The sequence below is a fragment of the Ictidomys tridecemlineatus genome, chromosome 6 (assembly GCF_052094955.1).
Source record: "Ictidomys tridecemlineatus isolate mIctTri1 chromosome 6, mIctTri1.hap1, whole genome shotgun sequence".
NCBI classification, from domain to species: Eukaryota; Metazoa; Chordata; class Mammalia; order Rodentia; family Sciuridae; genus Ictidomys; species Ictidomys tridecemlineatus.
Window position 1 is genome coordinate 2716471 of NC_135482.1, and position 14288 is coordinate 2730758.

Below are 14288 nucleotides of genomic sequence, written 5' to 3' on the forward strand. Positions count from 1 at the left end.
GGAGCGGGTCAGCACTTGCCTCTGTCCCCTGGGGGCGCCCTCCACCCCCCCAGGGCTCTGGTGCTCCCTCCATCATCAGCTGGGGGGCAGTTCCTGAGCTCTGCTCCCTTATGAGACCTACACCTAGGGCAGGAGGGTCCCCAGGGCCACCACGCCAGCCTGCAGGAGGGTGTGGGCAGGACTCAGTAAGGACCCGTCCTGCAGCAGTGTGTGGGATTGTGCTACTGGGGCCCGAGCACAGGACAGGGGCAGTGAAGTCTGGCTGGGGAGCCACGTGGGCCCCAGTGTTCACCGTCGGCACCATGGAGGGGGGAGGCGGCTGCCCAGGGGTCCTGGCCGGGCCTGCCTGGCCGCAGGTGGTGGTGTCTGAGGGTGTCTGGAGAGCCACTGATCAGCTGCCACGTGGCCTGTCTCCACCCGCTACTGCCCCATGCTGCCGGAACAGGTTTCCACAGGTGGGTGGCTTCAGGCAGCACAGGTGATGCCCCCAGGCCCCAGGGGCACGTCCCGGAGTCCAGGTGCCCGCCGGGCTGCTTCTTCGGGAGCCTCTGGGGCACGTCTGTTTCCTGTCTTCCAGAGACCACTGAGGTCCTGTGCCCCTTCCTCGGGGCACGCCGGCCTCTGTCCTGTGTCTCTGACCCCCTTCCTCCCACAGTCCTCCCGCTAACCTGAGCCCACCCCGTCTCCCAGGGTGGCCTCCGCTTCTCAGGCCCCGCCACCTGTTCCCATCTGTTGGGTGCGTACTCAGGCCGCCAGGATCAGGGCGGGACGTCTTCCTGGGCCCACGGTCTGCTGATGCACTGACTCCCGCCAGACCTGGCGTCCCCTGGGCCTCAGTGGACATTTGCTGATGGGCTGAGAACGTCCACAGGCCTCTTCCCTGGGCAGTGCAGGGGCCGGGTGTCCTGGCTGTTTCTCCGGAAGGCCTCAGGGTCAGAGCTCTCTTTTGGCCAGTCGCCCCTCCCGGGCCCGCTCCTGGTGTGGACAAGCCCTCTGTCCTGCCCCGATTCCAACAGGTCCACTGGGCACAGCTGGTAAGACCATCTGGGCCAGCGCCCGCATGTGACGAGGGGGTGGCTCCTAAAGATAACTAGGAGCTGACCCTGCCTTGGCTGCTGGCCACCCTGGGGTCTAAGGAGCCGGCCACCCTGTCTCAGGGGGGCGGGGCGCAGGGTGCTGAGCTGCTGTTCTGGGTCTGGACATCCTGATAGCGGCTGGTCAGCCCGTCCAGGCCCCCAGGCTGCTGCCTGGCTTGCTGTCCAGCGAGGGCTGGTCCTGTGCCCGTCCCTCCCACTGGCCGCCACCCGGAAATTCCCTCCGTGGACTGCAGCGTCACCCCCGACCTGCCCTGTGCGCGGACTCTCCAGCCAGACGTGGCCGCAGACATTCCTGTCTCTGACTCTCTTTGTTCCTCTCTTTTTTTCTGTCTCTCCCTCACTCTGTCTCTCCCTCTCTGCCTCTGTCTCTCTTATCTCTGCGTCTCTGTCTCTGTCCACTGCTTTCCACTGGTCTTTTTCTGGTGGCCCCTGACTGACAGCTGGCATTCAAATCTGAAGTCCCCTGTGCCTTCCCAGAGGCCCCTGGTGACGTGGCTTCTTGTGGCCCTAATTTAACCCCGTCTTTGGCCTGAAGGTGGGGACCCAGACTCCAGGGTTAGGCCGTGGCCGTGTCCTTGGGCCACCTTGGCTGTGGCCACCGCACAGTGGCGTCAGAGGAGGGAGGCTGGGAAGAGTGCCCCGTCCTGGGAGGTGGTGTCCCCTGGGATACCAGGTTGGGAACAGCTGGGAGGGTTGTTCTGGAACCTTCTGCTCGAGCACCGGGGAGTTAGAACCCCGAGTCCTGGGGCAGCAGGCCCCACTCACCACAGGTGTCCCCTGTGAGTCAGTGGGCGGAAGCGGCTCTGCTCTGGAATGCAGCCTTAATTTATATTTTTAAAAATGGGTGTGTCTGGAGTTCTGGGAATCTGCTTCAAAGAGGAAGATGAAATCATCAGAGGAGGCCCGCCTGGCCAGGCACAGCCTCGTCTTCCAGGGGCGTGCGGTGGGGGTGGGCAGGCGCTGGGCCCTCACCTGGCCTCTCCTGGCCTCCCTGCTGGGTGGGGAGGGCCAGTGGGCAGAGGGTGCTTCAGGGAGGAGCCAAAGGGAGCCCCAGGCTCTGGGAGGTGAGAGAGTCCCACACAGCTGGGGACTCCCAGGAGCAGGCCAGGGGCGAGGACCAGGCAGAGGGCAGCCTCTGACCTCTGGGGCCTGTGCCCCTTCACCACGGGTGGCCTGCAGGTGAGAGGGCCAGGACCCCGCCTTCAGGGCTGATGTCCAGACCCTGGCCGGAGCCTGTTCAGGATGCCTGTGTCCCTGCAGCGGGCCTCCAGGGTTCGGTGGAGGGGAGCTGAGGCCCTGTGATCTGCCACCTGTGTCCCCGGGCTCCTGGGTGGGGCCTGGTGTGGTGCTGAGGCAGGGCTGGGTGCCGTGCACCCCTCGCCATGCGCTGTGTGGCCTCTGACCTCTTGGAGGCTGTGTTCCTGCATCTCTGCCCCCAGAGGGCGAGGCCTGCCCCACAGGGAGGTTCCCTGGGGTGACAATGACCAGCCGGAGCCATTCTCAGCTCCAGTGCAGTCCTGGTGGCAGCCAGCGGCAGGGCCATCCGGCTGAGTGGCGGGTTCCTGAGGGCACGTGGCCCTGCCCGTCCTGCCTGCCTGCCGTCCTGCGTGGCCTGCCTGTGGAGCAGGCGGCACCGCTCCTCTTCTGTGGCCCACTTGCTGGACCAAGCGCCCAGTAGCTGAGGGACTGTGCTGGTTTGGCCTCTGTCCCAGCTGTGGGCCACCGGGCCGTGACTGCTCTGTGTAACCTGGCCACAGCCCTCGTGGGGGGCAGGCCTCGCAGGTGTGGGCTGCGGTGTGGCAGGGCAGCAGGGGCCAGCCTGGGCCTGCCGTGCAGCGGGAACTGCTGCCCGCGTGTGCACACAGGAGCGTGTGAGTGTGTCCCTGTCGGGGGACTGGAGGTGCTTTCCCGGTGGGTTGGATCTCCTGGGGGGGGCAGGAGCCCAGGCCAGTATCAGGGGCCTCTGATACTGATGGGCCTTGACGGGTCCCTGAGCCCTGCAGCCCCACTGTCCTGACTGTCCCCTCTCCTCAGTGCCCACGCCCCGTCCCGATTCCCCTCCACTTTTCCCATCTGCTAGAAGACTCTTAGCCCATGTGTTCTTTTTTCCTGAAAATCTGACGTCTGTAACTCATATGGGAGCTCAGCAGGGCAGAGACCTATTCATGGTCTCTCGTAGCGCAGTGTCCGCCCTGGACAGTCCAGCAGATAGGGGGTCGGGGGGACGGAGGAGGGCATGAAGAAGTGGTTAGGTGGATAGATGGGTGGACCGGTGGGTGAGGAGACGGTGGATGGATGACAGATGCATGGGTGAGGGGTGGGTGGACAGGGATGAGTATGGTGCTGCCTGGAGCATGGGTGGACAACGTGGGCAGTGTCAGTCATTGTGATGGACACTTCACAAGCCCTGTCCTCTCCTGTAGCAGTGGGGCTCTTGCCTCCAGTGCTCCGCCGTGTCCTGGGTTAACACAGGAGGCCCCTCGGGCTCTGCTGCCTCCAGGTTTGAGTGTCTGTTTGGTGACCTGGTCCCGCGTCGTCCCTCGGAGCTGAGCTCTTTGCTCCTTCCTTCCTGAGCCGTGGTTCTGCCCCGACCTCGGGCTCCGGGTCCTCTCCACCTGTGCCCAGGCTTTACTCCCGCTGCCGTTGGAAATTCTGGTTTTTCTAGTTCAAAGCCTTCAGCTCTTTCCTGGACTGGAAGGAATTGTCTTTTTATTTACTTAAAAACTTGAGTTGGCACACCTTTACCTGCCTCCCTCCTGGGTGTGCCCAGCCCTGCTCACAGTCCTGAGGCCAGGGGGCGGGGCTCCCGTGGCGGGGCCCAGGCCCTGCACCTCCCTGCCCGCTCCTGGGCCCTGAAGTGGTTCTCAGGCTCACATCAGCACCTCCTAGTCCAGGCCCTCCAGGTCCTCTCCCTGCCCTGCTCCCCTGCCCCCTGCTCCAGAACGAGGCCGAGGCCATCCGTCGCCCCTCACCACAGATCTGACCGGGCACCGCAGCTGCTTCCTCTGTTGCAGGCACCACCTGCTCGAGGCCCGGGGAGCCCTGGGGAGCTGGGGTGTGACCAGGCCCCGGCTTTCCTCAGGTGGAAGGTCCGGCGCTGCCAGCCAGGGCCGCTAGGCAGGCAGAAGGTGTCCCCTCCCTCACCACTCACCCAGACCTGGAGTGAAACAGGTGCCCGTGACGGTGCCCGGGCCCTGGGGCTGGGTCCCTGGCCCCTGAGCCGAGGCGGCGGCCCTTGAGGATGGTTTCCGCCAGGCCCTTCCCAGCTTCTCTCTGGGGCTTTGCTTTGGCACTGGAACCCAGGGCCGAGGCCCGCGTCACTCCCGCACGCGGGTTTCCGGCCCGCTGGGGCACTACTGAGCTCCGTTGTCAGTGCCCAGGTGAGCCTGGTCCGAGGTGGGGGCCGAGGGGCGCAGCAGGAATGGGGGTGCAGGTGGTGGAGGGGGGTTGCGAATGACTCGGCCGCGTTGGACTCCACCACAGGGCCAGGGCGGGGACGCCAGGTCTCATTTTGAATGACAAGTGCTAAAACAGGAAAGTGGCATCTCACCCACAGGCAAAGGCTGAGAAGCCTGGTCCGTCACCATGGTTTCCGTACGGGGGTGACCGGCTGCCGTCACGACACCTCTCTCCTCAGCTCCACGCCCAGCGCCATCAGGTTGGCAGTTTGAAGGTGGCCATGGGGACTCGCATGTGCTATGGATCAGGGTCCCCAAGGCCCGGGGTGAAGTGCTCTGCTGCTCGGGGCGGGGTGTTGGCAGGTGACTGCACGGGTGACACAGGCCAGCTGTGGTGGCTGCTGTTGGAGTGTCCTTGTACATGGACACTGGAGTGGACACTGGAGCAGACCTGCACTGGGCCAGAGATGAGGCTGGCCTGGCTCATCTCAAGCCTGACACTTAGGGAGCTGCCTGTTGTGAGGCCGGCCTGTGGGTGCCCTCGTCCCCTGCATGCCAGCCTCCTTCCTGTGTTGTTGGGTTCCCGTACCTGAGTCACGTGGCTTCCTGATTCCGTGGCTTATGAGCAAGCGTCAGTCATCCGTGCCTTGAACTGGGGAGGGGCTGGTGTCTCATGACCTCATCCCACAAGCACTCCCCGGGCCGTGGATCCGGCTCCCCTCAGCCACTGCCTCCCTGCGGGCACCCGTCCAGCACCCTGCACACACCAGGTGCCCACTGTGTGCTCGACTGAACAGACACGGCAGCTGCCTCCACAGAGCCAGGGGAGACAGATGATGCGGGACAGTCACCTGAGCAGGGACAGAGAAGGGGCAGCCTGGGCTCTGTGTCCTGGCACCAGCACCTGCTCACCAAGGGGACAGGCCCCAGATGAGGACAGGGGTGGGGAGGGGACACAGGGTGGCCTCCAGTCCCTGGGAAGCCACATGCAGAACGGGGGGGGGGAGGACTGCAGGTGGGCACCGTGGGGTTCCCATCACTGGTGACGAGGGACAGCTCCGGGGGTTGCAGCCACCTGTGCTAACTGGTGGATCCCTGGGCCTGGCGGAGGGAGGCAGGGAGGCTGGTGGGGGAGGCTGGTGCAGAGGGGCTGCGCCTGTTCTTGATGGCCAGCCCACGGGGTGGTGGGGTCTCCAGTGAGGGTGGTTCCAAGCCCCTGGGACCAACACACAGAGCCCGGCAGCTTGAGAGGTGGTCTCCGGTGTCCTGTGCAGAGCAGGCAGATTTGTAAGGGTGCAGGGCCTGTGAGGGGGGCACCGTGGGCAAGGGGCGCCGTGGGCAAGGGGTGCAGCTTGAGGGTGGCAGTGTGGGTAGGGGTGAGGAGTGGCAGGTGAGCATTGTGGGGGACCAGGGGCAGGGGTCAGGCGTGTGGCTGTGACTCAGTGCCTCACCCCAGATGGGGGCCCCAAGGAGAACCAGGTTGGGGAGGGAAGGCCTGGGCCTGGGGTCCCGAGGAGAGAGGGAGTTGGGGTGATCAGGGCTGCTGGCTGGGGAGCCCAGGGCTCTGCCTCTTCCTGGCTGGTGGGGAAAAGAGTCAGGCGTCGTCCCCGAGGAGAGGAACCACAGCCTGGGACCCAGCCTCGCGTAGTAGTCCTCGGGGAAGGCCCAGCAGTGTCTCAGGCCCCCCGTTGGCCGCTGAGACCCGTGTCCACTCTCGTTTGGAGCGTGGCCTCTTTTGGAAGGAGCATCTTTCCAGACGAGATGAGGTCCCCAGAGCTTAGTCTGGACCCCAAATCTCATGGCCAGTGCCTGTCAGAGGACGGGGAGGGGCCTCCACCAGGGAAGGTGGCCGTGCTCTTGGAGCAGAAACTGGAGTGATGGGGCCACAAGCCAAGGAACCCGGAGCCCCACCCTGAGGCTGGGGGAGCCATCCTCCCTGGAGCCTCCTGCGAGGCCCGGCCCCGTCCACAGCTGGCCCCGGATTCCCGCTCCAGAACATGACAGTGGTGACTGTGGTGATGGGTTTGTGGCCGTGTGTCACACAGCCAGGTGGCAACGGTGGCCTCTCTATAAAGCCAGAGAAACAAACGCTGGATCCTGGTGCCGGGCCACCCTCCTCGTGGGACTGGGAGTTGTCGGCCACGTATTTGAGATGGCATGGCCACCTACCTGGGGACAGGAGTGCTCCCTCTGGGGCTCACTGTGGTCTTTCTGTTGGACATCAGAGGGTTTGAGGCACCTGGGGCTCAAGTGTCCCCGCAGGTGACCCCACAAGGACAGCCTAAGGGCTTGTGGCCCCGTTGCTGTGGAGACCCAGCCTAGAAGCAGCAAGTCCCAGCCAGTCCTTACGGCGGGAGGGACAGCTGTGTCCCCTGGCTGCCTTCCTTCCCCCTGTGTATGGAGAGACCCTGGGCTTCCGTGGGGAGGTCCCCGCGCTGGGATCAGAGATTGGGCAGGCCTGGGAGGACGAGGGTCTGGGCCTGGAGGCCAGGGCCTTCTTCAGGGGGAGTTGAAGGTTCCCGCGGCCTGGATCCTGAGGGCTCTGGACCTGGCCGGCGAGCGCTGTGGGCAGCGTGTCCTTGGTCTTGGCGAGCGCTCGGTCTGCCTGTCCTCCTGGGGCGGTTTGTTCTCCAGAAGGTGCCGCCCGGAAGGCTGCAAAGCGAACCTCCCAGACGCCCGCGTTTCTAAGTGGAAACGAGACTCTGAAGTGTCTGAGGGAGGGGTGCAGCTGAAGCCCGGGAGAAGGCCGAGTGTGCCTGTGGGCAGTGGGTGTGCGCGGGTGTGCACGGGTGTGCATGGCAGGTGACTGTGTGACAGTGTCGGGACTGTGTGGCTGTGTGTGGTGGGCATGCGTGTGGGTGTGCGTGTGTGTGGCAGGGTGTGTCACCACGCGTGAGACGGTGGGTGTGCAGGTGTGTCAGCGTGTGTGTGTGTGTGTGTGTGTAGGAGCAGGTGCATGACTGGGTCAGAGGGTGGAATCAGTGTGTGAGACAGGTTGTATGTGTCAGCTTGTGTGCGTGTGCGAGGCTGTGGGTGTGTGTGTGTGCACAGGGCCCGTGTGCGAGTGTGAGCCTGCACAGTCCCCCGGGTCCCGTTATCAGGAGGGAAGAGATGAGAGGGTCCGGGGGCGGAGCCCAGGTGAGGCCCGGAGGCTGGCCGTGGCTGCCTCCCTCCCCTCAGCCCTGCAGGTGGCCGGTCTCTGCTCCTGACCCAGGGCTGGGCCCTGCCTGCTGCTGCGGAGAAAGCACCCGCTGGCCTGGGCCTGGGCCTGGGCCTGACCTGGGGCCCTGGCCCTGGGGCTCTCGCGGTGGCCCCTGCTTGGTCGGGAGTTGAGCAGGTCAGCCCCCCCCTCCCCCAGGCTGGTGTTTTTCTGGGGGGGCTGGAACCCGGGTGCTGCACCGCGGAGCCGTCCCCACCCTTCTGTCTTTGAGACGGGGTCTCCCTGAGTTGCCCAGAGCCCCCTCAGCTCCCGGGCCCCGGGATCACAGGTGGGTGCCCCGCGGGGGCCTCCTGGTGTGACGAGGTTCAGAGTGGCTGTGCGCGTCGGGGTCCCCTGCTCATGGAGGGGACATGGGAAGAGAGCTGTGGGAAGGTGGCTCGTCCCTGTGACTGTCACCATCTCAGATGGCTGGTCTGCTCTTGACGCCCCGAGGCCTTGCCTTGGGTGGGGGAAACTCCTGACTCCGTGGTGGGGACACATCAGGCTGAGGTGGCCTCGGGGACCCGAGGTCTTGGGTGAGGGGCAGGCTGCGCTGGGCGGAGCAGGGGTCGGCCGCCCGGGTCGGCCTTCACCGCTGGCCTGCCTGGACCTGTGGCCCCTGTGTGTTCCCTGAGCAGCTGCTGGGGGGTTGTCACGGAGGCGCTGTCCCCTTGGGTGGGTGGCGTTGAGGGCTGGGGGCGTCTGAGTGCAGGTCCCTGAGAGCTGTTGGCACAGCCCGGCCTTGGCCTCGGGGGCGTGGCGGTCCCACAGGACTCTGCCTCACAGCTCCTGGGTCTGTTCCCAGAACTGACCTGAGTTCCCTGCCCTCCTCGGGCAGCTCTTGGGGTCCCCGCAGCCTCGTGGTGTCTGCTGGGGGTGAATGGCCTCCCACCCAGCTCCCCACGTCCTGGCTCTGCTCCGCTTGTGAGGATTGATTAGGGGTTAAGTGGGGTCGTGAAGATGGAGTCCCAGGACAGGGTCAGTGTCTGCGTCAGGAGAGACGGAGCTAGGGTGCACCCTCTCTCCCTCCTTCCCTCTCTGCCATGTGAGGACAAGCCAGGCAGAGAGCCCACCAAGGACCCAGCTGGCCAGCACCTTGATCTTGGACTTCCAGCCTTCAGACTGAGAGAAGTCAGGTCTGTTGTTCAAGTGGCCCAGCCTGTGGTATCTGCCCTAGCAGACTGAGACATCTGACTTAGTCCATTTTGTATTGCTATAACAAAATACCTGAGACTGGGTACTTTAAAAAGAAAATAGGTTTATTTAGCACAGTTCTGGGGCCTGAAAAGTCCAAGGTTGGGTGGCCCCATAGGTTTGGCTTCGGGTGAAAATCTGGCCATGTCATAATATGGCAGATGACGTCACGTGGACCAGGTGTGAACAGCCACACAGTAAGAGAGCTGGGGAATCCATGCTGGCTTGATAGCCACCCAGTCCCACAGCCCAGGCCCTCGGCCCTTCTGGGTGGTACCAGTGACCTGATCACCTCTCACAAGGCCCCCTTCTGTGGGTGGGCATGTGAGCTCACGCAGAGGGCAGTTTGGAAATGTCTACCAAAATGTCATCAAACTACCCTGTGACTCAGCACAGCTGGGGGTTTGTCTAGAGACTCGGAACACGAAGGTTTATGTACAAGGAGGTGGGAAAGGAAAAGATTTTACCACTGAGGAAACTTCAGGCTGGGGCTGGGGCTCAGTGGCAGAGCACTTGTCTCGTGCGTGAGGCCCCGGCTTCAACCCTCAGCGTCACCTAAACAATAAAACAAAAGTGTTGTGCCGTCCACAAGTAACCGTGATCCACCTGCATGGCCACCGGTGGGAACAGGTGGCTTGAGTTTTGATGCCACCAGTACCAGGCAGCCCTTGGGGGTCAGCTCCAGCCGCCTGTGCTGGGCCGGGGGCTCTGGCTTTTCCCTGGCGGTATGCGTGAGAAGCTGCTGGACACGCTGCGTGCCCGGTTCCTGTGCTCCGCTCTTTAGTAGATGAACGGGACACTATTTTAAAAATGCATTCACTTTAAAATCAGTGACCCGGGGAGAGGCTGCTGGGTGGTTCTCCTGTTGTGTGAAGGGTCTCTGGTCAACGTCCCTCCCTGGCAGAGGTGAAGGAGGCAGGTGCACTGGGTCACCCCCACTGGAGCACCACCCAGGCCGCTGGCCCACACGGCTGTTGGTCTGGACACCACTGTGCTGAGGGTGAGCGAGCCCCGGCCCTCCTGGCTGGGGCCTTCAGGAGACAGGTGGTCAGCTGTAGGCACCCCGGCTCTCTGGAAAAGCCTCTGGAACCATCCTGAAGCAGGGGCATTAGGCTGTGGGGTGGTGCCCAGCCGCAGGGAGGCCATGAGCTGGTGGGAGAGACATGTCATCGCCAGGTTGGAACCTGGTGTTGGCTGGTCTGGGCGAGGGGTCCGAGGGCCAGCAGGGAGGACAGGCATCAGGAAGCCCCTGAGGAGGGCCCCGGGCCCAGAGCTTTGGCACGTCCCCGAGTCCTGGGCAAGGCACAGATGTGGTCAGCACTGCCCAGGTGCAGGGGTGGGGAGGGCTGGGAGGCCCTGTGTCTGGACAGTGGGGCTTGAGCTCAGCCCACGAGTGCCTGGGGTCCCGGGCTGCCTGTCCACCACCCGCGCTCCCCAGGGCCCAGCAGGCCTCCTTCCTGACCCCTCAGGGAAGGCCTCCCGGGTGCATGTAGAAAACCCCATGCTCCCCACCTGTCCTCAGCCACCTGGGAGCTGGGGCTGCCGCTGGACCAGGAGACCACTGAGCAGGACCCGAGCCCCTGGCAGCAGCTGCCCCACGGCCTGGGCGCTGGGTGCTGGGTGCTGGGCACTGGGCGCTTGCCCTGGGGGCCCTCCTCTGCTCCAGCTGGTCTTTCCCTGATTGGCTGCTCTGTGGGCCCTCTGAGGCCCGTTGCTGTCCCTCGGCCTCCCGTAACCTCTCGCCTCTGCCTCTCGTCCCCAGGGGACCACTGCCAGGTGAACGCCCGCTCCGGCCGCTGTGCCAACGGCGTGTGCAAAAACGGGGGCACCTGCGTGAACCTGCTCATCGGCGGCTTCCACTGCGTGTGCCCCCCGGGCGAGTACCAGCGGCCCTACTGCGAGGTCAGCGCCAGGAGCTTCCCGCCGCGGTCCTTCGTCACCTTCCGCGGCCTGCGCCAGCGTTTCCACTTCACCATCGCCCTCGCGTGAGTGCCCTGCGCCCGGGCTCCTCGCCTTCCTGGAGCAGGTGTCCCGGGTCCCACCTGGGGGGGGTGAGCCGTGCAGCCAGAGCTGCCTGAGCACGGCCCCCGTGTGCCTCCTCTGTGCCTGGCAAGGTGGGCTCCGAGGCGCTGCCGGGGCCTGGTGGGCGGCCCTGCCTCTGCCCATCCCTGCCTCTGCCCAGAAGGCCGTCCCCCAGCACAGCCTCCGAATGAGGGCCCCCCCACTCTGCGGGGTCCCTGTGCGGGTGATTCACACAGGGCTCCCGCGAGCACCCCCACGTCAGAGGAGCCCTGTCTCTGGAAAGTGCTGTGGACTGTGACTGGAGTGAGTCTGGGGCAGTGTGAGGACCCACAGTCGGGGCCACCTGCCACCTGGGTGTGGCCAGCAGCCCTCATGCCGCTGGCACCCTGAGCTGCAGGAGGGCACCCCGCTGGAGGCCGACCTCAGAGGTGACCGGCCCCGGTGCCAGAGGGTGGCCGTGGGGGCCAGGGAGGTGTGGGAGGCTGACACAGGAAGTCTTTTGGCTCCTGACAGCAAGTGAAAGGCAGCAGTGTTTAGCTGAGTGTCCCCCAGGCAGGGTGACGTCCAGTAGCCGTCACGCTTAGCTTTTCTAGACTGTCACGGAGGATCATTCATGGACCCTTGGCCTGAGTGACTTCAGCCATGAAAGCACAAAAGCCCCCCGGCCCGTCCCACGTGGGGACTGTGGTCCTGCGGCTGCCGCGGGGCCCCTCTCATACCCAGCCAGGCCCCACTGAGCGGGCAGGTGTGGCCTTGGTTTCAGGTGGCCTCTGCGAGTGCCGGGCCCCAAGGCCGCTCCCAGCAGCCTCTCCCCAACTCTGTCCTGTCCTCTCCGGGCCCCCACGGCCTCGGGGTCTGTTTCCCGGGGTTTCTGCTTCTGCCCGCATTGTCCCCCACCCCTGGTCCGGGCCCCTTCTGCCCGCGTCCAGCGTGGCAGGGCCCTTTGCCCGCCGTGTGCCAGCCCCAGGCCGGCACCGTGAAGCCTGCGGAGAACCAGATGCACCCACAGCCGCCACGCCACGCGGTACCCGCTCATTCCCAGGCCCCGTGTCCAGTGTGCTGTGGGCCTTGTCCCTGCCGTGCCGGTCCTCGTTCTGGCAGCTGCCCTGAGCCCGTGTGGACGGGGCTGTGTCCACTCAGGAAGAGACTGAAGCCAGTATGCGGGGCTGGCCCAGGCTCCCACGCAGGACGGACGGCACAACCCGGGCCGAGGGAGGGCTCGGGGCCAGGTCTGGTGGGCAGCTACCCCAGCACCCCAGGCAGGAGGGGCTTCCGAGGGGACGGATGCTCACAGCCATGACAGGTCTGCCGTGTCCCCGCGTCCCTTGGTCCAGTCCCACCTTCTCCATTCGGGGATTCAGTGTGTTCTCCATGGCACAGTGTGGACCAGGGGGCACCAGGATGTGGCAGAGAGGAGAACCACAGTCCCTCCTCTGCAGGGCGGATGGCACACCCTGCAAGATCACAGGGTCTTGCTTTCTTATCAACAAGCAAATAAATAAATAGGGTGATTTCAGAGATGGACAAAAGAAAGTGATGGACGGTTAGAGCCGAGTCGAGGCTGAGCTGAAGTTGGTGAGGGAAGGTGCCACTGCTCAACCCCTGAGCCACCTGCAAAGCCAGGGAGGATTGTAACGGGCAGAGGGAGCAGCAGATGCAAGGGCCCTGGGGTCCTCTTAACCTGTGACCTATATTAGGGAGAGGTGACGGGGGCTCAGGGGAGGCCTGAGGTGTTCCTTCGGCTCCAGTGTCCCTGTGTGCGCAGGGGCTTGGGGACGTGGGGGTCTCTTTCCAGTTGTAGAAGACACGTGGTGTGGTATGTTCTGTGTCCAAAATGTGTGTGGCTGGAGTCTTGGCCACGTGTCACCCCTCTAGCCCACGGGGGTCTGTGACGGGCTCACGTTCTGCAGGCCGTCAGCTGCGGCACCAGGGACCCCCTGAGCTGTGGCCCTGGGCTTGCCCTCCTGGGCCAGCCCTGCCCCTCCCCAGCGGCCCGATGGCCCCGGGACCTCTGTCACGTGACGTGGCCCGCTGCCCCGCAGGTTTGCCACCCAGGACAGGGACGCCCTGCTGCTGTACAACGGCCGCTTCAACGAGAGGCACGACTTCATCGCCCTGGAGATCGTGGACGGCCAGGTGCAGCTCACCTTCTCAGCAGGTAGGCTCCGCCCAGGCGCTGGCGGCACCCCTCGTCCCGCGGCGCCCCCCGGCTGCTCACCCCAGGGACCCGATTCTGTGTCCAGGGACCCACCTGACGGACGAAATCCCGAGGGCACAGCTGCTGGTCACAGTGTCACTCGCGGTGCCGGCACTAGGGGGGGCCGCTCCCGCTTCCCAGATGGGGGTCATTCAGAGGCGTGGGCTGCGTCCGCAGCTGAGTGTGGTGGTGTGTGCTGCAGGGGCTGAGCCCAGGTGCCAGGCAAGACTTCACCACCCAGCTGACCCAGCCCTGCAGACCAAAAGTTGACAAAGACATCAAAGGAGTGTCCTGCTGGTGGGGGGCTATTTAGCCAAACAGTCTAGCGGCCCCTGGCCATTCTGGTCTGGTTGTCTGGCACCGGTGATGTCTTAGTCTGCTTTCTGTTGCTGTGACACCAGACCCGAGGTAAATAGCTTATGAAGAGGAGAGGTTCCTAGTTGGTTGGGCCCATTGCTTCTGGGCCTGTGGTGGTTCTCTACCTCATGGCAGGGGCACCTGGCAGGGGAGACCCTCATCTCCTGGCAGACAGGAAGCAAAGGGCAGGGGACCGCAAAGGCACGGCCCAGTGTCCCAGCCTCCACCCACGAGGCCCCCTCCGGAAGGTTCCACCACCTCCTAGCATCGCCGTGACTGGACCAAGCATCCCCACGTGGCCGTGGGGGAGGGTGAGGTCCTGAACTCGGCAGGTGGTTTAGGGTGCGCTGTGCCCCTGGCGGCTCCCCAGGACAGCCCAGAGGTGCTGCGCCCCGGAGCCTGGTCCCGACTCCCACGTGTGGAGTTGGAGGCCGGGACCTGATTTCACGTGGATAACGAGTAGGGGCACCCATGACACCAGCTGGCTGTCGGGGACATGGCCACCTCTGCAGGCTCCGAGGGGGAAGTCGCTGCTCTGCAGACCCTGCCCCCTCTCCAGACACCTGCTTTAGATTTCAGAGAACACCATCCCTAGACAGGACGGTCTGGACAGAACGTCACCCGGCCCAGAGGCACCCAGCCGCGGAGGGCTGCGGGTCCTACCTTGTTGTAGTACTTCACCTGCACCGAGGCCAGGCCGCACTCACGCCTCCAGGACCTGCGGCGCCACTGTGGTGTGGTCTCACAGGCACAGGGGAGGACCGGTGATGAAGGGCAGGGTGGAGCCGATGGGCCTCCTGTGGACCCCTGGCGTGCCTTTCCCG

General features: G+C 64.8%; 1 protein-coding gene across 1 annotated transcript in view; it reads left to right on the forward strand.

The window, feature by feature from the left end:
- Positions 1 to 14288, forward strand: part of Celsr1 (cadherin EGF LAG seven-pass G-type receptor 1) — a 124929-nt gene that overhangs the window by 47323 nt on the left and 63318 nt on the right. Inside the window, exons 3-4 of the mRNA XM_021733011.2 lie at positions 10651 to 10873; positions 12953 to 13068. Coding sequence (XP_021588686.2) covers positions 10651 to 10873; positions 12953 to 13068 — 339 coding nt within the window. The remainder of the gene's footprint in view (positions 1 to 10650; positions 10874 to 12952; positions 13069 to 14288) is intronic.